The sequence below is a fragment of the Solea senegalensis genome, unplaced genomic scaffold (genome assembly GCF_019176455.1).
Source record: "Solea senegalensis isolate Sse05_10M unplaced genomic scaffold, IFAPA_SoseM_1 scf7180000013311, whole genome shotgun sequence".
In the NCBI taxonomy this organism is placed as follows: domain Eukaryota; kingdom Metazoa; phylum Chordata; class Actinopteri; order Pleuronectiformes; family Soleidae; genus Solea; species Solea senegalensis.
In genome coordinates this window covers 117,709-142,842 of record NW_025320801.1, presented here as the reverse complement: position 1 = coordinate 142,842, position 25,134 = coordinate 117,709, and the positions used below count along the sequence as shown (strand labels likewise).

The following is a 25,134-nucleotide window of genomic DNA, read 5'->3' as shown; positions in this document are numbered from 1 at the left end:
ACCTGCAGCTCTTCTGCAGTGTCCATTTCCAGCCCTGTGATATCTTCAATTCTCTGGTTGATCACGTCAATCATGGGGTCATCGTCGCCAGTGAGCCAAGCACTGGAACACAGGACGGGAAAGAAGACCAGTTGAGAGGGAGCGGGAGAATCTCCTTATTAGTGTTTGTCAGTGAGACACGTTTGTCCACTAGATGGTGGTAAAGGTGCAACAGGCAAAAACATGCTGAGACTTTTCCATAACAAGCTCAGAAAGAGGAAGTGCATTACAAGCAAACAGCAGAAAAGGAAAGTGAGGAGGAAAGTGAAAAACTTTGGAGAATGCCCAAAGTACAGACTCTCCAATCAGCTCAGGGGACAGGGTTGTTCTGATTTCACGATGTGCACTTGATACTGCCTGACATGTTGCACAAAAGCCTGGCTGAGGACTGACAAAATATTTTTACAGATTACACTTCCCTGACACTGCCGGCCTTTCACATTTAACTCGATCACTGAAGGCTAAGGAAACACCCCAGAGATGAAATAATACTCATTAAGCACTGCAACAAACTCTTCCTCTCATGAACTGTGTTGAAACATACATCTATACGGTACACACACAAGTTTAAATGGACACTATTTGTTATTCTTTTATTGAAAAATGTAAATGTACACATGCAATGACTAAAATGTTACAAGAAGATGAGACAAAACCAGAATGAAGGCCAACTGCCAGTGACTTTTTAAGACACCACAAAGCACATGAGATGACTCCTGTCTTTATTGCAGAGAGAAAATGAGAGAAAATCTACCATTTGGAGAAGTTAGCATGAAAAAAAACTGTGAGATGAGTCATCTTTTTTTTATTATTTCTACTCTGTGCTTTTTGTTGTTGAACACATGGTCAAATATGGGCCGACAGTTTCTCTCCTTGTGTCTCTCGTTAATTCATCTGTTAAATCTATCATGATATAATCACTGAATTTGCAGATACATGCTGACTCGCACGTACACATACAAAACATCAAAGGGAAAACCACACCCTTTTGCCCACGTTACAGAGTGACCCATTTATTACCAAGAACAGCAAAACCAAAGAAACTTAGGGGTTTTGGGAGGGCTACCAAACCTGCTATTTTTAGGGTGTGATGCGAGTTTAACCAGCGATGAGCAATGAAAACGTTTTACTGTCACGATTTAAGTATATTTGCATTACATTGGCTGGTTTATTTGAGTCTGAGTGCATCCAGACAGACATTTATTTTTTTTGGGGGGGGGGTTCTTGCTGATATGGAAGATGAAGAAGCATAGCAGAACCACAACAGCTGTGACGAGCACAGCTGTTTTCATTCCTGAAAAATTGTAACATGGACTCGAGATTCACTCTTCTGTATCTCAAATGTGGAACACTGGCTGGGGCTAAAAAAAAAAAAAAAAACTATGCACTTCAGTGAAAATGTCTCAAGTCACTTGACAGGGTGAAAAGATTAAGAAAACAGCAGCTACACCAGACACAAGCAGTCAGGGTGTAACTTAACATTTTCACTGTTGGTCTATAACTTGTCTGATGCAGGACTGAATAAGGCCCAGAGATAAAGGCCCTGTTCAGACCCGGTATTAACATCTGTCTCTAATGAGTACAAAGGACAGATTTGTGTTCATGCATGTTCAGGAATGTGGCCACATGCGTCCTCAAACCACCTCTCGGTGTGGTTTGTGTGATCGGATTCCAAGATCACAATCAGGATGGGTTGTGAGCTCAGTCCTGGACTACTACTGTCCGCATGAGATCAGATCACTCAGGATGGATGTTAATATTAGGTCTGAACGGGGTTGAAGATGAAATTGAATGCGCAGGAGGAGGGGGAGGTGTTGTAAGCCTCCAGGTGACCTGTGCCCCTTACCTCTTGGAGACTCTGTACTGGGCTGTAGTGAGTTTCCCAGTTAGGGGGTCATGCACCGTGGCTCGCCTTAACTACAGTAGTTCCCGCAGGACAAGGACATGGAGGTTGAGGAAAAGAAGGAAATAAAAGAAAGGAAGAAAAAAAAGGAGAATAGAATGTGATTCATACAGGAGGAGGATAGGACAGGGAGGAGAGGGAGAAAAGAGAGGCAGATATGGTCACTAGTTGTCAATGTTATTCTTCAGAGTGGCCAAGACAATGTTCCATGAGGCAACACTGGAAACCAAATTTAGATTTAACCATAACAAATTATGATTATGAATTTGGAATTATTAAGTGCCTCTGATGCACCTCATGGCTCCCAAAAGACAGCTATGTTAATATCAACTAGAGAAAAAAGCAACACATTTCACCTCTCCTCCATCCTCTTGTGTTGACTTTTTAAAAGACTCCTGAGCGGAAACATATCCACACAAATTCCTCGAGAACAGCAGCAAAAACAAAACTATTCTCTTCCAAAAACATAATCCCTTGTGAAAACATCATGAGAAAATGTGTCTCGAGTATTTTTTACTGCTCCATAAACCAAGAAATTGGCTTTAAATGTTTCTGTCTGCTGCAAAAAGCTTTGGTCATTCTCAGGTGGATCCTGTGCTTCAGCTCAAGAGCCTCTCAGTTTTTGAACGGCAGAGATTATGGACGGTGTAATGGACGGACAGGAATGAAGAGGAGAAATGGAATCAGTCGCTGAGAGAAAAGAAGGAGAAGCCCCTCACTTTCTCCCTCTCTGCTCTCTCCTCGGTGGCTCCTGGCTCTGCCTTACCTTTTGCTGATCCGGTACGGAGCTGTCTCCAGCACTCCTGTGATGGGGTTGGAGATGGTGGCCCTGCGCAGCTGTGAAGCCAGGCAAACGATTTACCCACACACAGTCACACGCATACATACAAAGATGTATGTGTGTCTGTGTGCTTGTCTAACTACCACATCAACCAGCCTCGCAGCTTTGATCTCAGCCTAGCCTTCAACAGACTTAACTCCATTAAAAATAACAAGTGTCTCACATTCAACTCACTAGAACATAATTTACTGCGGCGTACAATCTCGCTTTGCATGTGCAGCGTATTATCAACTTACTCTTGGCTTTGCAAGCTGCTTGACCCTCTGCATTTCCTCCTCTGAAATGATGTCAAGGTAGCGGACAATGTACGGGCGGTCCCACTCATCTTGCTGTTTCACAGGTGCCAACACCAGAGCGGGGCTATGATTGTTGTCATAGTAGCGACAAAACAGTCGGCTCTGCCTTCGGGGGGTCTGATTGAGAGAATGGGAAAGTAGGATATGAAGATTTTTTTAAATGTGAGATGTGGTTTGTAAGTTGTAAATTGTGTTTCTGGGGTATTTTTCTTTCCTCTCCCTCACCAATTTGTTGCCCTCCCCACGACAAAGCATCTCATACTTCTTCCTCTCTGGAATCAAACTGAAGGAAGGCTTTTTGGGCTTTTTCTTCTTTTCACTCGTTTCTCTTTTCCCTCTCTCCTTCTGCTTTTCAGCTTCTTCCTCCTCAGCCTTTTTCTGCTTCTCCAACTGGAACTCAAAATACTTGAGGTTGCCCTTGGCCCGCTGGTGCTCTGGGTCTATTCAGGAAAAAATTGAGACCAACGTAAGCTATAACAGCAGCAGTGTCACCTATGACTCTATAATTACAATTCACATTCCTCTTAGTATACTTTTCAAAAATAAAAAAGGACTTTATAATATGCAGAGAGACTCACCCAGTTCAAGCAGCCTCTTGGTGTAATCCAGGGCTCGTTCTATCTCCCCCTGCTGGTAGATGGCGTAACTGAGGTAGTCGAGCACGGTCACCTTATCTAAAGTGGACTCTTCTCCCTGATCGAGCTGCTTCAGGGCCTGAGCCATCCACAGCTCTGTGTGGTAGTAATCAGCCTCAGAGTAGGCGATTTTGCCCAGTTCGTAACAGTCCTCTACTGTCATTTGGCTCTTGTGTGTCACTCCTGCTAAGCAGAAAATATAGCATGGAAACACCGACAATAGATAAAACAACACCATTTTGTGTTGAAACAGAAATAAAAACAAGACTGACTGTGACGTTCACATGCGTTAATGAGTGAAAACAGGCGTGTGGATGTAATGTGCACTGATTAAAGGCCCTTACCAGGCAGGTCTCCTGTAGATATGGTGTTGGCATCCAATCTGTATGTGTCTTGTAACCGCAGCAGGGCTTTGGCAGCCCCGGTCTGGTCCTCGTCTGAGGGGAAGTGCTGTCTCTGGATGGTTAGGTTGGAAATAAACCCTGAAAGAGATGGGCAGGAATGAAAAGAATAGTTATGGGATGATCCTGTATGGGACACGTAAAACAAGCATGTAGAAAATTATGTAAGTCCTATCCACAGGGGAGTAGCTTGGTGTGACTCTGATCTTTGAATATGAATGCAAATGAATGATTTAAGTTCTTGTTTGTCTTTTATAGCTAATTTTTTTATTCGTATTGTTTACAGAAAAAAAACTGATTTAAAGACACTAAAGGTATATTCCTGACTGTTTCTCAGCAGTTATAATGTAAGGACCTGTACAGACAAGAACGATTTATGGTGGATCGGCTCTTTATCAACACAGACCTTGTGTCTACATCTCGAAAACAAGCTGCAGTAAGTAGGAAAAAAAATTTGTGACAGAGACTGATTGCTGCTGTGAGGAATTTTTTCCTGCTCAGTGTATTTAATATGCAAAAAGGGGAAAATAGAGAGAAAGAGAGGCTGTCTGCACTATAGTTACTCAAGCTTCAGAGAACTGAGGTGAGAAATTATTTCTGAAATTCTTTAACCTAGAGCTACACACCTTGCCACTTTACTAGCTGTTATGACTCTGTCTGTCAGACTCATCACGTAAAATGCATCACTGTGTGCAGCACAGACACAAAACAAAACTGCTATACTGCCAAACACAGAGAGAGTCATGGGGAGCTGATGGGCTTCATCAGCAAGGTGTGAACTTATTTGTCTATATTTTGAATGTCATGTTATGTTATGTTATGTAAATGGACTGGAGCCAATCCCAACTGTCACAGGGTCCAATGTTACGGAACTGCGTTTATATAAGTTGCACACTATGGCTTTGACAAAGCATCTTGAAAACACCAAATTATGAGTGTCAGTATATTACTGAGTAATAATGAACCCGGTTTTCTTTTCCCATACCATCAGTGGTATCGCTGAGTACAAGGCTCTCCAGGTCACTCCACTCTGTGTTCAGTCTCTTCATTAGTTTGAAGGCATTCACAGGATGGCCCAGGAAGCCCTCGGGGTCCTGTATGGCTGTGGATGTCAACGTATCCAACTTATCAGCCCACCTGCCACAAAGAAAGCAATAATCCGTTAGTCACTCAGAGTCATTCAGTGAATGAATTGTTGAGTGTAACCTTGAGTCCACAAACTCACCTTTTGACCTGCTCCAGCTTGTTTTCCTCTGCTTTGATGTAGTCCTTCAGAGAGGTGACAAGGTCTTTTTCTGTGTATAACAGGTCTGTCATCTGACCTACACACACAAAAACAACAACACTGCATCAGTACTGCCATGTCACTAAACAGATTATTACAGTATCTGACAGTGCCACGAAGTCAGCAGAGGAACCAGTTATTTTGAAAATGGTATCATACTTCATTTGGCTTTAGGGGTTTTACCTATGGAGGTGAAGAAGTCATTGTGGGCTGAGAGAAACTGCACATAGCTCAGCAGCAGCGTGCACCAACACAGCAGCTCCATCCTGACCAAAGAGTAAGAGAATTACACATGTTAATACAGAAATAATAATAATAATAAGCAACCATCTACTAGTGTTAACATTAATTTGAAAATATACAACGAGAGGTGACGTATAAAAGAACACTCAAAGCCTTGAACTAAAACACTTGGGGAATCGTTTTAGAAGTGCAGCCTCCTTCCCACCACACAAAGTAAAATATAAGTCTGTGGTTAATGTCACTGTTTCCAGTTTGGCTTTGGAGTTGGCACAGTCATAACAACCACTGGGCATCTGGTGTGTGTGGACCGGCACTGACTCTCTACCCATAACAAAGGAGAATAACAAAGACAGACTGGACTTGTACACTTGTAAAGTACTTTAGTATAAACAACAATGTTGTCAGAAATACCTCCAATGCAAGTATGAAGTTGTGAATGCAGACCTTGTATCACCTCACTTGGATAAATGTTTAATAAATGTTTAACTATTTGGTTTATTGTCACTGATTCAGCAGAGATGACCTCTGTATTTTTGTGAATTATGTTGTTAATATGCAACAACAAAAGTGCTATAACAGTGTCATTACTTGTGAGCATTTGTAATACTATTTACCACCAACATATACAGAAATGATGGCTACACTCACACATACGTGTGCACTCACAGACACCTGGATGCAAAGTAAAGTTAATGATTGAACCGTGCATTCATGTCAATTTGTGTTGATGTCAATTTGTAACGCCTTCTACCAGAATGAGAAGGAACAGGCTCGGACAGGCCCTTACCAGCCTTTAGTGAAAATAAAAGAATGACTTCACATTCAGTTCAGGTCAGCAGCAGGAAGCATTGAGGAAGGAAAAAAAATCTGTCAGAACTTGTTTAATTTAAGAGGAATAAAATTGTGTTAAAGTTATATTTAAGTAGAAACGGTGACGCAAAAATACAATTTCCTGCTATTTTCTGATTCTGTGGTGTCACTCGGTCTAGAACACTGTAACTCTGCCTTTTCCCACTTTCAACCAGGTTGAAAAAAAATTGACTGCAATTACTGTAATGACAGGGTGACAACAAATGTACCTCTAAGCTGGATAAGTGTACCATCAAGACTAAAGCTGTATGTTTAACAGTTTTAGTTCAGATCCATGCTCATGCTAAACATAAAAGTGAGTGGTTATGAAAGTGTCTGAGTGAATACATGTCTGTGTGTGTGTGAGACGTGTGTGGCAATGTCTCTTTTCAGTTGGTGCACAAACCGTTTAACATTTAACCTGACAGATATTTGCAAAGCAGCTTGTTTAGACAAATAGAAAAATCTTTTGTGTACACTTGGCCTGCTTCTATTTCCCCTTATCTGAGTAATATTCTGTTGAAACATGTTTATCATGAGACACTTCTCTGTTTACGTTTAGGTCCATATTAGCAGTTGCTCCTTGTGCATACATTTACAGATTTCAAATGTAAACGAGAGAAATAGTGATAGAAAAGTCCCCCTTGAATGCATTTATAAGAAGCATACAAACATTTCAACACACTATAACTTAGTTAAAATAAAAATGGAAAGTGCAACATAAGGTCTTTGGCTTCCAAAAATACAAAAAATAGAGAAGCCTTGAAAAATAACCTTGTGAAATAACTCTCGCCATGTCATAAATATTTAAATACAAGGCACAGCTGCACGATAAGTACTTTTGGAGCCTGTCAACAAAAAGAAGAATATATCCTCATATGAAAAGCGAGATTTTTGGGCCATTGAATTTACGACACACTGGCTTATTCACTCATAATTCTGTTTTGACATATATTTTATTTTTATCAAATGACTGGTCTTTGGGGGTTCTTGGTAGTATAGCAGTGGTGATTACAGTATGTTGTAATGAACTGTGCAGTATCTGCATGTATTTCAATAAATTACTACTTCTGACTAGAAGACTAAATTGTTATTGTCTGTATGTGTATCTGCCTAACTAACTATAATCAGCATAACTCAAAAAGTAAAAGGAATTTATTTATTAAGGAATTTATTTGGGAATATTTGGTTATAAATTATTCGATTTTGGCAGTGACAAACACATAAAACTGAGTGGCATTTTTGTTAATTTGTGCTCCCTGAGTACTTTCACTACTTAATGACTTAAAGTGTGTCTCGCACAGTGATATATTCTGAAAATTTGGCATCCCAAGTTTTTACAGGCAGTGAAGCGGAGGAGTCAGATAACACAGGATGTGGATGGAAGAGGACTGCCACGTCTTCGCCCCTCCCCGCCGAGAAAGCTCACGAGTGAGCTGCACACTCCTCTATGGAGTCTCGGTGACACACATATTTTACCTGCAATAACCTGCCAATAACCCCTGCAAACCGCCACAAAACAGCGGGGCATTTTAAATCTGGAGGGCAAATATTGTTTATTGACTTCAGCTTAACTAGTTTGGAGGGTGCCACGCAGTTACCGGTATCACACTATGCTTCACTGGACAACTTAAGAGAGTGCACATACAAAGAATTTAAGCCCAAATGATCATTTTTCGGAGTATTTGCAACTAAAAAGACGTAAAACAATTTGGTGGACAATCATGCAAAGAGGTTAAATGAGAAGTGAGCTATATTTCCACTGAGTATTCGCGTTTACCACGACACGTTCTCATGTAAAATATTGTAACTCTTCATGTACAAAAAGACAAATTAACTGTGTAACTTGGGGCAGAGTTAGGGCAGCGGCAGCATCCCACGCTGCACAGCAGTGGAATTCCACAACATGAGTGCTAATTGCGTAGATTTTTACGCAAATAGCTAACCGAGATTCGTGGGCAAATAGCGGAGTTTGATAGCTTTACTAGCCATGTTCGCTTTCCTCTACTTGAATTCTGCTTCATTTTTAGTGCCAATTCAATCACATTAAATGGTCATTTACATTTTCGTGACAACAGAAATGTAAAGTTTCACCTGTGTGTCGCTAGTTTCGAACTAGCTTGCTAGCTAGCTAGCTGACCTAACGATAATATCGTTAGAGAATACGCTAGAAGTTGGCAGCGTCGGACAGTGCGTTGTATTCAGAAAGATATTACGGTGGAAAAAGACGCGTCCACAAATATGTAGTGAACACGATAACTACGTTAAAAGACAGTCACGTAGCCATTAGCCTTTTTTAGTTTTCGTCTTTTGTTCATAAGTGATATTTCTTTTACCTTAGTGCTTTCCTCCAAAGAGTTAGAGAGAAAGGTGACCCTCGGTTTGCGACTCCTGTGGTATGTCACAGCCCTGCGCAGATAGCGGAGTGAAGATGATGGACTAACAGTGTAGAGATTCTTCCTGTCTGCGATGTACCGGAGCACTGATGGCCATCTGCTGGCCACGACCGGTTTTCTTACTCTGGATGGTTCCGACGGCTACGTGCAGATTCTCACATGCATTCAGCCTCCTGCAAACTCATTTTGGGGGCTGTCGTTTGTACAATTCTAGGGGAGGTGTCTACAGCTGTCTTGACTCGCAGAGGCAGATTTGGATGAATATTTATGTTTTTAATGCTAAAAAACTGAAACGTCGTCCCTCTTGTGCCACGTGTTGAAACAAAACATCATATTTTTATGCATAAAACGTGCCCCCAATAACATCATTCAGGGGTTCGATTACTGGTGTTTACTTCAAACTAGTCTCATTTACTTAAGTTTGCTGTTCGAGTTTAGCCTACATTCCAGAAAATTCCTCCTCCCCTACGACTTAAAAAGTGTAACTGGAGGGAGGAAATTCCTGCTGCATGCAAGCAGGGAGGAGCTGTGTGTCTTTCTGTGTGTAGTTGTCTTTTTTTGCCGCTGTGGGACCTTTCCTGGTACAAACACTGACCTTGTGGGGACCAAAGCCTGGGCTTAATGAGGCACAACCATATTTTTGAGCCTCCAAGTCAATTTTATTTATAAAGCCCAACATCACAAACACTATTTGCCTCAAAGGGCTTTACAGTCTGTACAAAGTGACACCATCTGTCCTTGGACCCTCACATCGAGTGAGGAAAAACTCCACAAAAACCCGGGAAAAATGGGAGAAACCCCAGGAAGAGCCACAGAGGTGGGATCCCTCTCCCAGGACGGACACATGTACAGAAACAAGTTCAGCAGATTACAGACAAAACATCGTATTTACAAAGAGATGAAAGAGAAGAGGAAGATAGAGACCAGTAGCATTTAAAAAATTGTTAACGAAATGCCGCCTGCCGCCTGCCCCAACACCATCTGGGGTTGGTTCCAGCTCCTCATGTGAGGACAAGCAGTTGATGAAGGGCGGATTAAGATGCTGAAGTTCGGATTAAGATGTGAACTTGAAGTTACTACTCTGACTTTTCTAATACCAGTAGTAGTAATTAGGAATAAATGATGATCCAAATGAGGCAGAGGTTCTGGTTGAAGATAGGAATGACACAATACCACTTTTTCATGTCCGACACTGATATCTTTTAAACCATGAAGGTGTTGACAACACATTTGTGCCATTTCAAGCTATTTCAATGACGTACTAGTTCTCCAGCTGCGTAATTGTCCAACTGTCTAACCAATTCTTCTCCCATACAGCAGAAATAAACTGCCCACAACATGACTCAGGTAAACTGCAATTGCTGATTTATATTTACTGTCTTTCACAGTCTGTGCATAGTGTAGTATGTATCAGATTTTACATTTTTATCTTTTATCTATCGGGCCGATAGCAATACTGAATATTGTATCGGCTCCTCCCTAATTAAAGATAGAGGACAGATGAACTTGAAGTCTTGAATGAATGGAATTCAGTTCAAAAAGGAATAGCTCTACAAACTTGAACATATGGGCCTTGGGTATTTGGGATTTATTTGGGCCCTGAAACCAACAGCGTTTGGTAGGCTCTGGCCTATATAAACAAAAATACTTTGTACATATACTGCAGATTACATGACTTACATAAAGTATTTGAATCATCCCATTAATTGAAAGGAAAAAGAAACACCTTAAATGTAAAAAATAATAAATACACTTTATTAACTATCAACAAAATGTCATAACGTGAGTAAGATGAGTCATACAGTGTTGATAAATGTACACATCTGCAAGATTACTGGACATTGCACAGAAAAAACACAGTGGTGGACTTGACGGTAAAGCAGGATTAGCGGGAAATACTACTGGCTGGTGTCTGAGAGTCTTGTAGGACAGAATCCACCTATTTACTCAGTCTCAGCTTATGTTACACTTCCTCAGAATGTGAATTGTAAAAAAATGACACACTTTCTCTCAGTGTGCATGTTCAAATCCATTCGAATTCATCTCCAGTCATCTGCGGATGTCGTCAAGGGTCGTGAGTCTGCTTCCAAACAGCTGCTCCTCATAGGTCAACAGCTGACGCAGGAAGTTCACGTTGGGTGCCGTGCATGCCCTCCTCTCCTTCAACCAGCGCACGGCATGAAGCAGAGTCCAGCTGCGGTGCTGCATGAGGAAGGCCAGTGTTAGTGCCGAGCTGCGACTTCTGCCCATACTGCAGTGGACCAGAACACGGCCAGCTGGCTCAGCCTTCAGGGCCGTGTTGATGAACCTGGATGCCAGTGGCAGTGCCTGTACCAGGTCCTGTTGGGCATCATCACTCAGACGCAGCCGCAGGTAGCACAACATGTTGGGGAAAGCGTCAGGGCAGTTGGCAGTGGCATTGACCACGTGTGTGATGTGTAAATTCTTGATGATGCGGTAGTCGGAGGCCTGCGTGGCAGAACCCTGGTAGAGAGCCTCTTCCAGGATCTCCGAGGGGTAGATGGTGAGAGTGTGCCTCTCATGTTCGAGCAGGACCATCCGTGGTGTGCACAGGAAAGGGTAGAGGGTATAGAAGGCCGAGAATCCCCCCAGTATGATGACAGGGTCCATTCCCAGACCACTGAGCTGAAAGAAACAGCGCTGGAGGTCTGGGGAGTCTGCCCTGGCCTTCACACTGCCCACTGAAATATGTACAAAAACAATCAAAGATCAGAACAGAGTTTAAAAAAATCAACAAAATGCAATCCAACAGCCAGGTAAATTTAGTGCTAGGCACAATGGTGCAAAACGTATTTACTGATTAACCAAAATGGCAATGATGAGAGTGTCATTTGTTCAAAACAATTGTGTTTTATTTTGTTTTAGACGCAGTATGTGTTATGTTTACAATCAGGTGGTGCCATAATGTCATGAGAATAAGAGGGACCTTGTGAGTCTCCATTCATCCAGACATAACAGACTGTTTTCTGTAGGTAGGGTTCCCCAAGGTAGGGTAGGGTAGGGTAGGGTTCCCCATGGACAGGTTTCCAGTCCATTTGCAGGGCCAACATATAGAGACGGACAACCATTCACTCACACACACACACCTATGGGCAAGTGTGAGTGTGCATGTTTTTGGAAATGTGGGACGAAATCGGTGGACCCGGAGAAAACCCATGCACACACAGGGAGCAACCTTCTTGCTGTGAGGCAACAGTGCTTGCCACGTGTTCCACTAAAGGTTCATCAATGTCATCATAATGTACCGTTGGATGGACATGGATGTCTGCACCACATTTCATGGTAATCTGCCCGACTGTTGTCAGGGAAATTCAGTAAAAGTCTAAAATGTTGCTGAAATATTTGAGTGTGAGCCACAGCAGTGGCCTAACTGACCAGACAGACTGGCACCTGTGGTCAAGTGTGTTGTTCTGCTTATGCCCATGTCTGTTTTTGAGTGTACACGTGTATGTGACCTGCTGACCTGGGCTGCATCCTTGTTCAGCATAGAGCAGTATTATAGAGTACTTCTGCAGCTCTATACAGCTGATTAGACAGCCCAGTGCAGGGTGGATCACCGTCACAGCAGCCCGCGCTGTCATCACATGGCTGTCCTTGTACCTACACACACACACACACACATTTATTCATTATATGTCATAAAATGCACACACCTGGCATCCATCTAAAGGTTATACGTATAACAAAGTTGGGGATACTCTTTGTAAACACATGTAAATTCCATTTAAAGTCAAGTGATGTTTTTGTAAGGAAGCAATGAATAAAGAATAGAATAGAAAAGAATAGAAAAGTGATTGAACTGACTGCATGGAACCCAGTAATACAGAGGAGTAGCCTGTTTGTTTGTATTAAGTGCTGTTGGTTCATCAAAAATCCAAATAGTACCATTCGGGACATGGACATGTATTGCCAAATAAAGTACCACCATAACACCATAAAAAGAAATGTATTCTAGTCCTGTAATAAAATAAAATACAAGACACTTGGTTCAAATCTGATTACATACAAAGCCACGTCGTGCTTTTGATGGACTGTATTTCACAGTTCTAACCTCCAAATGTGTGCAGCACTCACCTCTCTGCACTGCGACAGTCCAGGATGAGCATATAGTATGGATCATATATGGCGGGCTGGCCCTCCTCTGCATTAAGCAGGTTGTACACTTGCTGTGGTGTGATATAGCCTCGCTCCACACAGGTTCTTTCTGGGAGAGCGGGAACTAGCACCTCCTCTGGCTCACACACTGCTTTCAGGCAGAAGAAATACAGCGTGTGTTTGCACGTGTGTAACCCTAACACACACACAGAGCGAGATAGATGTATAAAAATACTCCCTTTACCTTTGGTCTGGATAGGTATGATGAAAGAATGGTCACTGTCTGTACTGTTGACTTCCCTGTCTGAGATGCTGCTCACTGTGTGGAATGTGTTGACAGCCTCTCTCGAGGTCATTCGACAACTGTTATTCACTCTGACACACACACACACACACACACACACACACAGATATTTAAATATATATGTTCAAATCTAAGAGATCAAGGTTCAAGGTTCAAGGTTCAAGGTTTTTATTTGCCATTTGTGCTTAAACAGAAAGTCCAGGCACATTGGAAATCTTGTGCGGGTTCTACGAGTCAGTAGTACGAAACATAAACACACTTAAGGATAAATATAAATATAAGTATAAAAGTAATAATAAAATAAAATAAAAAAAATGTTGAAGATGTGGGGAAATAAAAATAAAGACTAATGTAAAAGCTGGACAGAGTGAGAGAACAAGAGAGAGAGCAGGACTTTTTTACCTGGACAGTACTACACCCATCTCGTTTAAGTCATTTGGCAGATACATCAGCTGTTTCCACCAGGCCTTCATTAGAAGAACATGCTGCACCAAGCACCAGACAAATATGAAAACCATTGAAAAATGTCAGTCAGGAAGTAAAGAGGTTAAAAGACACAAAAAATGAACTCACTAGGCAGTGTTTGTTGTTGCTTCTTGCTCATCCCCGCTTCAGCCATGCTCTCAATTTAGCCGGTGGTCTTGGAAACACAGTAATGGTTAAGTGCTCTAGAGGGCCACATGATAGCTGGTTGTGACAGGTTTACGGAGAGTAGACCTGGATTGGAATCCTACTTCATCCAAATTAACTCCCACCACTCCCATCACACTGTATGTGATCATTTGGTCAGGACAAGGTTTCAAGTTGATCTTGAAACCATTCAGTGATTAGTGTAGTGTTTGGGTGCCTGGCATTTTTGGATCACTATCGCAATGTAAAACTAAAAGTCCTTTTAGAAAACTAAAAGGAGGTATTTACTTTAAGGCATTTACTCTATTAATGGATGATGAATATATGTCTGAGCAAGATCTTTGACAACACAGAATTACGGACTACTGGACTACTGACAACTCATATGTGCCCATTATTACATGGTCCCCAAACAAAGTACATAACTAGAGGAGCCTAGGCTTTCGAATGCTTTACTACTCACATTGTGTATAAAGCAGCTGAAAACCTGGCTTTTTAAACAAGCTTTTAGTTGAATGAGGTGTTTAAATTTAAAGTATAATTGTCTGTTTTTATGTTTTAGGTATTTTATTGTCTTCTGTACTTTTGTTGTTTTTATTATTTCATTATATGTTTATTATGAAGCACTTTGTGATTTTATATCTATATAATATAATACCTGGCAGCCCCGAGCTCCCTGAGAGCTGTCAATCAAAGTCCAGTGGCTCTTCCAGAGTGCCAAAATCTTTCTCAGTGCGTGTAGAAGCACTCCACGAGCGAGTGTATAATGTGCACCACGAGTAGCAAAGCTGCCTCTCCCGCGAGCGAGAACAGATCCGGGATTCAAATCTGCGCGTGATGGTTAATATCTGTGTGAAATCACATAGATCGCTCGTGCATCATTGTTTTGTGCGCTGGATTATTGATCCAATTGTGTTTCCATATCTCACCACTAGATGTCACTAAGTCTTCTTGTCCTTTAACTGAAAGAAGCTATAAAAAGGCAGTCACTGTGTTCACTACAGCTCACAACATATTTTAATTATTCGACAAAATAAATTCGGGAAGTATAGAGAACTTTTGCCCGCATAAGACGTTTTTAGAAGTATTTGTATTCGGAATTTGCTCAGCGTACGGTCATGACGCAACGCCGCTCTGCTGACGTCACATCCGCCCGGAGCCTGTCGCGCTTCCTGCCTTTGCTGAGGGAGGGGACGGTGCTGACGGCTGGGAGGACGAAAGGAGAAAGAAAGCCTTCGGGAAGATAAAGAAAGAGGGGAACGGACCGGGTTTCCACCGTCCGTCGGGAAATAAACACCCCGGTTTTCATTAGCTGCTGGATTTGTCACCGAATCGGCGCTGAAAATGTCGACCAGTCGTCAGCTTAGCGAGAGCAGGGCCATCCCGACCAGGACGGTGTTGATCAACGACACAACGCAGCTACCTCATGATTATTGTACCACCCCTGGAGGCACTTTATTCTCTACCACCCCTGGAGGTAAAGTCATACTTAATGAAATTGTTTGTCTTTTGGCTTTTTGTCCCAGGTGTTGCTGTCGCTGTGGCCTTGGTTGCGTTGTCATCCCGATCAAAACAAAAACAAAAGCCTAGCCCCGCCCCCTCGGCTTTGGCTGCAGTGTGATTTGCAGGTTTGCAGCGGAGAGATTCTGATCATTGTTTTTCATCCATTACATTTAAATCAGGTCGACACGCTCGATTTGACGCCCATAGCATACAATATAACCTGTAATTTATATGCAAACCCTCACCTTTACATCTTAAGCGCAGCAAATTGACAATGTAGCAGTAATTATAGTGTTTTTAATGAGGCCCTTACACAAAAGGGTGTATGTACGTGACTGCACTAATGTTCTTTAAATTGTAACAAGAAACTGTCAGTAGACTATCAAGCAACTGATCACTTGTTTGCCTCTCATTTGCCAGAAATGATGTTAAATGAAAAATGGTTGTTTTATTAATATTAGTTCTGAACTTACATACACATACTCTGAAAATGTATATATTCAGACTTCAGTAACCTCAGAATATAAACGAACAATTATTCCTATAGTATTTTTATATTATATTTTAGTTTTGCGATCTCACCTTAAATATATATTATGTTGAACCTAATTGTATCTTTTCATCTCCTGTTAAGTGCTTCATTCATGAATTAGCCCCTTTCACATGAATATGCTCACAGCAGGATCTGAAAACGGAAAGGTTTAACTGAGTAAGTCAGTAACAGGTTTTGTGACCTAGGTTTATCTGGGACAGCCAATGTTAAGTTTAGCGAAGCCAGAAATGATAATTTTGTATGTTAATCTTGCATCATCATTTTTTTTTTTTTAAAGTTATTTGACGTCACAGATACAGGTTGTGCTTATGCAATTGTTTCCTGGAACTGAGTCATTGTTAATGTGACTGGTTCCACCAGTGTCTTCCTGCAATGAAAAACCTGCAGATTTGCTGTGGGAAAAGATCAGCAAACTGGAGCCATTAAGAAACAATAAAAAAAGTACTTAAACGACAGACAGTCTCATGTTCATGATTCAACTTCATTCAAAGACAAACAACAAATATTTCTCTCTCTCTCTCTGTCAGTATACTGTAGCAGGAGAACCTTGTGTTTTTTTGTGTGTATAAACACGTTTGAGTGATGTTACGTTTGAACTAAACAATTTAAGCAGCTAATGTTTTGTACATTTTTGATCTTTTGAAAAGAGCAGGATTGGAAACACTTGGAAACCACTTTTTAGTGTATGTTCTTTCCCTATTTGGATTAAAAGTTTCATATACAGCTCTACTGGGACTCAGTTTTTAGGATTTCTTTGGCCCAAGCTCAAACAGGCTGTAGCTGATCAAGATGACTGAAAGATGAATATGAGCCTTTTGTGACTCACATCATAAATGACAGCACCAGCTCATCATACTCATTTGTTTCTTTAGAGGGAGCTAAAAGTGATTGAAATCTGATGTATGTGTTGTTGCAGGAACTCGGATCATCTATGACCGCAAGTTCCTTCTGGAGCGGCGTAACTCTCCCATTGCCCAGACTCCACCAGCACACCTTCCCGTCATCCCTGGAGTCACCAGCCAACACGTCCTAAGTGAGAACCAGAAGAACGAAGCGAAGAAACACATCAATAACCATGATGGCAAGCCCGCAACCGGTAAGATGTACAATATGCAAGTGTAACGAGGGTTGAGCAATGATTCTATAAATAATACAATCACAGCCACTTTATTGGCTATAAATAAAGACACTCAGTAAAGTGACAGGAGTGGCACTAGGTGTGATCTTCTGCCGTTGTAGCCTGTTTACGTCAAGGTTTGACAGGTTTGATAAAGTTACTGCTGCCTCTCTGTCATTTCAAACAAGTCTGCTCATTCTCCTCTGATCTCTGGCATCACCAAGGCGTTCTTCTCCCAGAGAATTGCCACTCTCTGGATATTTTCTCTTTTTCAGAACATTCTCTGAAAACCCTAGATAAGGTTGTGCATGAAGAATCTTGTAGATTTTACAGTTTCAGAAATACTCAGACCAGCCATGCCATGTTCAAAGTCACTTAAATTGTGTTTTTTCTTGATTCTGATCCTTGGTTTGAATTTCAAAGATCATCGCAACTCAATGCCTAAACACGTTGAGTTACTTCCATGTGATTGGCTGATTAAATACTACTTTAGTAGCAGGTGTTATTATATTAATAAACTGTTTTGTCAAGACATTGTGCAAGCACACTTAGGTGTACAGTATATCAAGTATAATCGCTTTGAATATCTATACCCAGATTGGTGAAACATTTTAACATGTTAAAGTAACTGGTAACTTTCTCCAAAATTCAGCCTTTAATTATCTGACAATTATTGTGATAAGTACTGATATTGGGTAATTTCCGAATCATATTTATAGTAACCCTCTGTTGTATAAGTAAGCCCAAAGAGTAATTGCAATTGTTCTCCAAGATCTAGTGTGTAAGGTTTAGAGCAGGGGTCTCCAAACTATGGCCCGTGGTAAATTTATGATTGGCCCGCCACAAATTCTAATATTATAATAGAATGTTGCCCGCACATGTTTGGTTTGATTTTAGTGTACAGGGCTGTGAAGATGGATCACTATCCGGACAAAGAGGCATTCTGATTCTGCTGATTTCTGTTCTTTATTAAAGCATATTCAATTATCAAGCATAAATAACCTGCATTTTATTTGATTTTGATAACTTTAACACACTAGAAGTGAGGCGATATACCTCTCTTACTGAGTGGCCCGACTCATCAGATGTTTTTTTTCCTGTGAATATCCCTAAAGTGATAAACGTTTGGACACCCCTGGTCAAGAGATTTAGTGACCTCCAATGGTGAAAATGTCAGGTGCTACAAATAGAGCACTCCTCTGCTAACTCCCCCACTTTCCCATGCACAGCAGTGTATTATGGTGGCCTTTGCCGTTCAGAAAGGGTGTAAATACTCTCTCCTCTCTCTCTTTCTGCCATTTCTTCTTTCTCCTTTGTGGGTTTGTGCGTCAGGTTCATGTGGGCAAAACCATTTGCTGTTGTTTGTGTGATAAGCTTATGTTTCAGCGGAGGAAAGGCAGGCTGCTGTAGAAGCATTTTGGCTCAAAACGACACAACACAAAACAAATTATAGACTTATACAAACATACTTATGGCTTGTATAGTCTCATTTCTGCCAATAAACCCACCTTCATTTTTTTACTTTCTGGACCTTGCCAGTTTTCTTTTATTTCTTTTCTATTGAAACCACCCAAGCTGTTTCTCTCACACCTTGTTGTCTTTCTTTATTTTTCTTCAAGGTGACGATGCTCAGTTTGAAATGGACATCTAGCTGACTGCAGCCGCGCCAGCAAAAGCAGAAGACCTGGCACCACGCGTGCCAGTGGCTTGGCTTGTAGAAACCAATGTTGTGAGCCCTCATGGCAGCCATCTTCTTTAGCTCGTTGTCTCACTGCTGGATGTCATGTGTGTCAGCCATGGAGATTTAATATACATACAAGTACGGCATTGGCCAACTCTGGAAGCTAGACTTATTTGAATAGATTTCCATGGTTACCAGTATGCTGTACACATCAACTACCACACAACAAGGTCAGCCTGAATACAAACGACCCAAACAAACTGTCAAATTAGACTGCAGTGCTCATTTTACAGCTTTCTGAGTTAAGTTCCTTAACAGAGCACAGTGCAAAACTGGCAATATTTCCTAATAATTGTGGGAGGATAATATTTATTACTGGCCTTATTATGAGTCTAAATCTTTGATATTCATTCCAGATTTTGGTTTTTAAAGGCCCTTGTAAGGATGTTATTTAAATAATTTTTTGGTTTTTGGATCTACTTGAAGAGCCCCGCAATCTATCCTTGGTTGTTTGGTCGGGTTATTTCCCCCTGACGATATGTAAAGGGATGCTGTGTTGTTGTTTTTTTGTAATTAGGTAAGAAAAAGAAATCTCACGCCATTCCAAGATTGTACTCGTCATTACCAACACAAGTCTGTGTGCGTTTCCAATTGTCAGGGGAAACCATTTCTCTAAAATACATCTTAGTAGAGTGTTTTATTGTTTTCTAATCATAGAATGATTGTATTTGCCACTATTGGGTGAAGCTAATTGTAAATCCAGCAACCGCAAACAAGCTTTTCATGAGAAATAAATTGAAGTGTAGTATGAGAATGTCAAACCACTGAGGATCATCGCTGTCCTGATTTTGCTCTTCATTTTATTAATACATTTCACTCCTGCCAAGAAAAGACAATACACCTTTAACAACTACTTTTAATGATCAGGTTTATTGATTTGTGCTCATTGTCAGATTAATTGAAGGGGAAAAAATATTGTTGGTGTTTTTTAAAAAAATATCCAGATAAGCATTCAGGACAATTTGGAAGTGGTTCATTCCCAGTGTTTGACTGAAATTCAATAAGATTTTAACATAAAAGAACTTGAAAAAAAATTTTTTTTGATATGCATTTTATTTTTAATATAGTTTGTTAGTATTGAGGGTTTTGTTTGGATGCAGCACTGTTTGGCCTTCAAATATCTCCAACATGTCAAAGAACAGTTTGTGTCAGGCTTGATGGACACTGCTCCTTCGTCTGCCAATCTGTCCCCAGTGTCCTTAATACATTCTTTTTTTTTCCTCACGTGTCATGTCTGATCATGCCTTACCTGACATGAAATGCAGTAACTAAACCTAGGTTCCTTGTCATTGAGTCATACTTTTCAACAGATGTTTATTTTTTCACTGTAACATTGAACAGGCAACATTGTAGTTAGCACTTGGGGAAAACAAATACAATTTTTGTTTTGTTTTTCTACATAATTTGCTCCTTTGTGCAGCTGATCCGTTTGAAGGATAATGACTTCCATGTCATTTTAGGGAAGTTCAGATGTTGAGGCCCCCTTTATTACACACCAGTCATCATGGTCCTGCTAATTGTACTATGTCCAAGTGGTAACCAGAGAGATTTTTTTCCATCTAAAATTAATTAATTCAGGTTTGTTTCTCTGTGTAACTGGAGCCACTGAAAGGTTGATTTTTAATCATCAGCTTTGTATTTTAACTCTGGCCATGTGTTGTGATAAGTCCATCGAGGGGTCTCTTGAATCCACGTAGCTTTGCACATTTTTGGTGAAAAAACTCTTTCTAAAATCAGTTTGGTTTGACAACGAGGGCTTAACATTGTGTTTAAAAGAGATGTGAAACAAAATAACTGTAACATCTGATCTGTTTTTAAACATTATCTTAATTGAAACTTTGATGGCAGTGGACATTGTTTCAACAAGATCAATAAAATTCTATAACAGAGGAAAAACATTTACGTGGTTTTGTATGTTTGTTTCCTTATGCAGATAGTGGCAGAAAATAGAGGTGGAATCATTTAACACGTGTTTCCTTTTATTTTATTTATTTTGCTTTTTTTTCCTTCCGAGGGATGAAGGACAGGAAGTTATGTGACCCAAAAGTAAAAGCAAATACTTCAAAATAAAAGCCAAGAGGATAGTCGAGAAACAAATAATAGCCAGACAGATAGATAGAGTGATGTTTACCCTTGCTACCAGTAGGTGGCAGTATGATAGTATTTAACTGTATGCCTGGTTTGCTCATAGGCCTATAATTGGAGAAGGGTCTAGCTGCAGACCCGCAGACCACTTGACGACACACACCCCCACTCAACGACACACCCCCTCACACACTACGACACACCCCCTGACACTACACGACAATCTGACTGCGTCTGAAACGTGATGACGTTAATGTTATTGAAATTTTATTTACACACCCGTATTTCACAGACACTTTGACACGTTGACAAGAGACTTTTATCCCGGTGGGCGACAGGAACAGAGAAGCATAAAAACTCGTGTTGACTTTTATGTACACAGAAATGTTCTTTTCTGTTCAATTTCAACGTTTATACAACATACTATAACATTTATATGATATAACTATCACGTTGATACAATATAGTATCACGTTTATATAATTATCACGTTCATACAATATAGTATCACGTTTATGTGATATAATTATCACATTGATACAATATAGTGTCACGTTTATATAATTATCACGTTTATGTGATATAATGATCACGTTTATACAATATAGTATCACGTTTATGTGATATAATTATCACATTGATACAATATAGTGTCACGTTTATATAATTATCACGTTTATGTGATATAATTATCACGTTTATACAATATAGTATCACCAGCCAGTTGGACATCAGTAGATATTTTGATGAAAGTAAAACAAAAGCACTGAAACCCTTGATTCTGCACAGGAAGTTGCATAACTTTCAAATCCATGTAATAAATACAAGTAATGAATGATATATCGTTTTTATTTGTATGCATAGCAGACAATTAACCATTTACAATTAACCATTTTTCAAAAAATTGTCAGGGATTACAGGCGCCTGACAAAGTCCTCACTCTCTAAAGCTTTCCAGTTCGAGCCTTGCTTCCTTGGACATATGGCTCTAAAGCTGTTCTCCAAGCTGTGTTATCTCGCTGATAAGACAAAATGATATAACAAAATAATGAAGTCATTAATGACACTCACATACATTATGGGATATGAACTGTTGTGAAAATTGGATTAGCAGTTTCCTAAATGATCGGTTTACCTGGAGTCAAACTCAGTTCCACATGTGTCCATGTCTTAGATAGAGACCCTTGTAAAACCATGAAATACCTTGAAACCCGTGTAAAACCATTTTAGCCATTTCATAGGGTGCACCCACCAGCATTAACGTTTTGCTTCCTCTGAAGCTTTAGTAATATTATTGGTCCTATATAAAGCTTTAAATATAACTTTATAAAGCCTACAACAGAAAAACGGTTGAAATAGCGTTTCCACTACCACAGTACCTGATATTTTTAGAAGAGAAGAAAGAGAAGAGATGTCTGACACTGAACAAAACTTGACAGAGATCAAGCCGATCAGCTTTCAGTTGAAGTTGTTGTCCTATTTGTGTTGGTGATTTGCACTTCAAGGCCACCGTAGTAGAGCTGCAGCAAACAAATATATTCATAATCAATTAATTCTCGATGAATGGAGTAATCGTTTGGTCCATGAAATGTAGAAAAATATTGATCAGTGTTTGTCAAACCTGGAAATGATGATGTTCTCAAATGATTCAGTTTTAATGATTTATTTGTTCTATGGAGCAAAGAAACCAGAAAATATTCACATTTAAGAAGCTAAAACAATCATAAATCTTGTTTTTAATAATGACAAACCCATTATCAAAATAGTTGATGCTTCATTTAATGTAATGGATTATTCGAGTGTTTTAGCCCTACACCGTAGTCATGTATAGCTAACTGCATTTTCTTTCTTGTCTATTTGCTTTGCATGAAAACTGCTTTAAGAAAGAGTCTGAATTAAACCTAATCCTATTTTTTTTTCTTTATAATCTTTCTACCTTTCTTTTTCAACTTATTTTATACAGTTTTGTTTATGTCTTTATATTTATGTCTCTGTGCAGCATCTTGAATCTGCCTTTTGTGTAAAGAAGAAAAAAAGAATTGAAAATAACCTGGTCACTGTCATTTATGTGTATACATTTACAAGTGAAAATGATTTGCAAACTTAAAATGGTTAGCTTCTGGTGTAACACTGATGTTGATGACTTCATTGTCTTACCACTAATAAAATGGCTAATCACTTAAAACAACTTGTTTTCATTCATTATTATTTTATTTTTTTACCACCAAGCAAATGTCCTGGAACACAGAGTTAGCACTACTTAATCCAATTAATTAATTTCAGCATTTGGGTTTATAGCCATCTATTTTAAAAATCTCAACACTGACACCCTGTTGTATAAAATGAAACTGCACTTTCATTGTGATTTTTTTAAACATTAAAATAGATTTAGGTATTTTTTTTCATATAAATACCTAAATCTATTTTTAGGTATTTATAGGAATATGAAATTATATATTATGAAAACATCCTTGACATTTTTGCTTTGTACAATAAGGTTATAAATTCAAGACCATTGTCTTACTGTGGAGACAAAATATAAATACAGCAATAAACATGTGCATTTCATAGTGCAATAAAATGTTTTGTCTTCATTTAAAAAAAACAAAACAACACCACTGGTTTCAACCTCAAAACCCCACAAGTTCTGTCCTGTGTATAAATGTTAAATGTTTACTCACAATTAAATTTATTAATTAGGAATAAATTAATGAATTAATGTGGAAAAAGTTTATCGAAAAACTGCGACAGTGAATCACAGGCATGATTTAAGCAGTCAAACAAAAACAAAATTGAAATGATCTTACAATTGATATCAAACGTACCTCTGACAACATAAGAAATAATTCAATTTTCTTTCTTCTCCGTATTTGCTTTGCATGTAAACTGCTTTAAGGAAAGAGTCTGATTAATTAACCTAATCCTATATTTAAATTTGTACTTTAATCTTTCTTCTTTTTACCTTGTTTAACCTTTTCTAATTTATTTCATGCTGTTTTGTTTGTGCCTATTCTCCTGCTTTGTATTGTGTTTTTTTCATGTGCAGCATCTTGAATGTGCCTTTTGTGTCATTTATGTGCATACAGTGAGTAAATGCTTAGTTTTAGTTCCATTTTTATTAGTTTTAGTGTTACTATGAGTTTTTTTTTGTTATGCAATATGGAGTATTTGCCAGGTGCAAGATGCAAACCGGTCATTATAAGTATTGTGTCATAACAAACCAGCAAACGATACCATTTCAAAAGTTTATTATTACAGATGAACAACCATTCCTGAATCAAATAAAACAGTCTACAAGGAAGTAGACTAAACATGTGCATTGTGTGGGGTAAAAATCAAATAGCCAACAGACTAAAGACACACATGAACATGACATAAAATAATAATAAGAATAAATAACCCTCATGGGACACATCTACTAACAACATAACAAGTTAATTTCCGTTACTCAGTTTTTGTAACAATCCATGTAGCATGTATTACTGACCACAGTGCAGCCTGAGCGCCTTCTTTCACGGCTGATCCTGAGGACAGGTGGTGGGTCATCTTAGTGGGTCTGCCTTCCTTGGTAAAGTGAGCAAACTTTGTTTGTTTTTTGCATAATTTTTTTCTGATGGTCTGCTGTGGACGCCGAGTCACCGTGGATGCTGGAGTGGACACTGGGTCACCGTGGATGCCAAAGTTGCAGTAATATTTGTGGTTGCTGTCTTGCAGTAGTTTTTTTTATACTTAAGTGTGTTTCTGTCTCCTACAACTGACTCGGAGAACCCGCACAAGATTTCCAATGTGCCTGGACTGTCTGTTTAAGCACAAATGGCAAATAAAAACCTTGAACCTTAAACTGACAAACAAAACATTTTTCACAAAGATTTTTTTGCAAAAGCCACAGTGATAATGGCTGCTTTGCACACAGTCAATGTGGCATTTGTAGGGACTGTATCCTAAAAGACAGATAGGAAAAGTGATTCAGAGGTTTGAAAAAGCAAACAAAACAATACAATACTGTCTGAGAGGCAAAGTGTTACATTACTTCTTAATGAAGAGCTTCAAAGAACAGTCATTATTATCAGGGGCATCTATAAAAATGCAGGAATCTTGAAACGTTTTCTCAAAATCTGAATTCTCAACAAGAGTGAAAAATATACATGGACTAAAGACTCTATACACATGAAGTACAGTACACATACAGTAGATGAAA

General features: G+C 39.6%; 3 protein-coding genes and 1 long non-coding RNA gene across 4 annotated transcripts; 1 reads left to right on the top strand and 3 right to left on the bottom strand.

Moving 5' to 3' along the window:
- Positions 1-6: 6 nt before the first annotated feature.
- LOC122760261 (prolyl 4-hydroxylase subunit alpha-1-like) lies at positions 7-9,085 on the bottom strand (the record flags this gene model as incomplete). Its single annotated transcript, XM_044015347.1, has 10 exons — positions 8,829-9,085; positions 5,584-5,666; positions 5,341-5,437; positions 5,101-5,252; positions 4,059-4,196; positions 3,658-3,897; positions 3,305-3,519; positions 3,020-3,196; positions 2,709-2,779; positions 7-102 (listed from the first exon to the last, which is right to left on the bottom strand). Coding segments are annotated over exons 2-10 (1,268 nt in total), but the record flags the coding sequence as incomplete, so codon positions are not given.
- A 1,537-nt stretch (positions 9,086-10,622) lies between these two features.
- Positions 10,623-13,302, bottom strand: LOC122760264 (probable rhodanese domain-containing dual specificity protein phosphatase). The gene is made up of 4 exons (XM_044015348.1): positions 13,249-13,302; positions 12,984-13,155; positions 12,373-12,509; positions 10,623-11,590 (listed from the first exon to the last, which is right to left on the bottom strand). The coding sequence occupies exons 2-4, from the start codon at positions 13,013-13,015 to the stop codon at positions 10,938-10,940; spliced, it is 822 nt and encodes a 273-aa protein (XP_043871283.1). The 5' UTR covers positions 13,016-13,155; positions 13,249-13,302; the 3' UTR covers positions 10,623-10,937.
- Positions 13,303-13,333: 31 nt separating this feature from the next.
- LOC122760263 lies at positions 13,334-14,465 on the bottom strand. Its single transcript, XR_006358356.1, has 3 exons — positions 13,882-14,465; positions 13,711-13,793; positions 13,334-13,379 (listed from the first exon to the last, which is right to left on the bottom strand). It is a non-coding gene; the product is annotated as an uncharacterized LOC122760263 (long non-coding RNA).
- Positions 14,466-15,091: 626 nt separating this feature from the next.
- Positions 15,092-20,750, top strand: eif4ebp2 (eukaryotic translation initiation factor 4E binding protein 2). Its single transcript, XM_044015351.1, has 3 exons — positions 15,092-15,415; positions 16,911-17,090; positions 18,731-20,750. The coding sequence occupies exons 1-3, from the start codon at positions 15,283-15,285 to the stop codon at positions 18,760-18,762; spliced, it is 345 nt and encodes a 114-aa protein (XP_043871286.1). The 5' UTR covers positions 15,092-15,282; the 3' UTR covers positions 18,763-20,750.
- The last annotated feature ends 4,384 nt before the right edge of the window (positions 20,751-25,134 follow it).

Bases quoted from the DNA above. Each gene is read 5' to 3' on its own strand.
- LOC122760264 (XM_044015348.1), bottom strand. From the start codon at position 13,015: ATGCTCATCCTGGACTGTCGCAGTGCAGAGAG. The intron at 12,510-12,983 runs GTGAGTGCTGCA...GTGTGTGTGTAG, and splicing joins GACTGTCGCAGTGCAGAGAG to GTACAAGGACAGCCATGTGA. The intron at 11,591-12,372 runs GTCAGCAGGTCA...TACATATTTCAG, and splicing joins TGAACAAGGATGCAGCCCAG to TGGGCAGTGTGAAGGCCAGG.
- eif4ebp2 (XM_044015351.1), top strand. From the start codon at position 15,283: ATGTCGACCAGTCGTCAGCTTAGCGAGAGCAGGGCCATCCCGACCAGG. The intron at 15,416-16,910 runs GTAAAGTCATAC...GTGTTGTTGCAG, and splicing joins ATTCTCTACCACCCCTGGAG to GAACTCGGATCATCTATGAC. The intron at 17,091-18,730 runs GTAAGATGTACA...TTTTTCTTCAAG, and splicing joins TGATGGCAAGCCCGCAACCG to GTGACGATGCTCAGTTTGAA.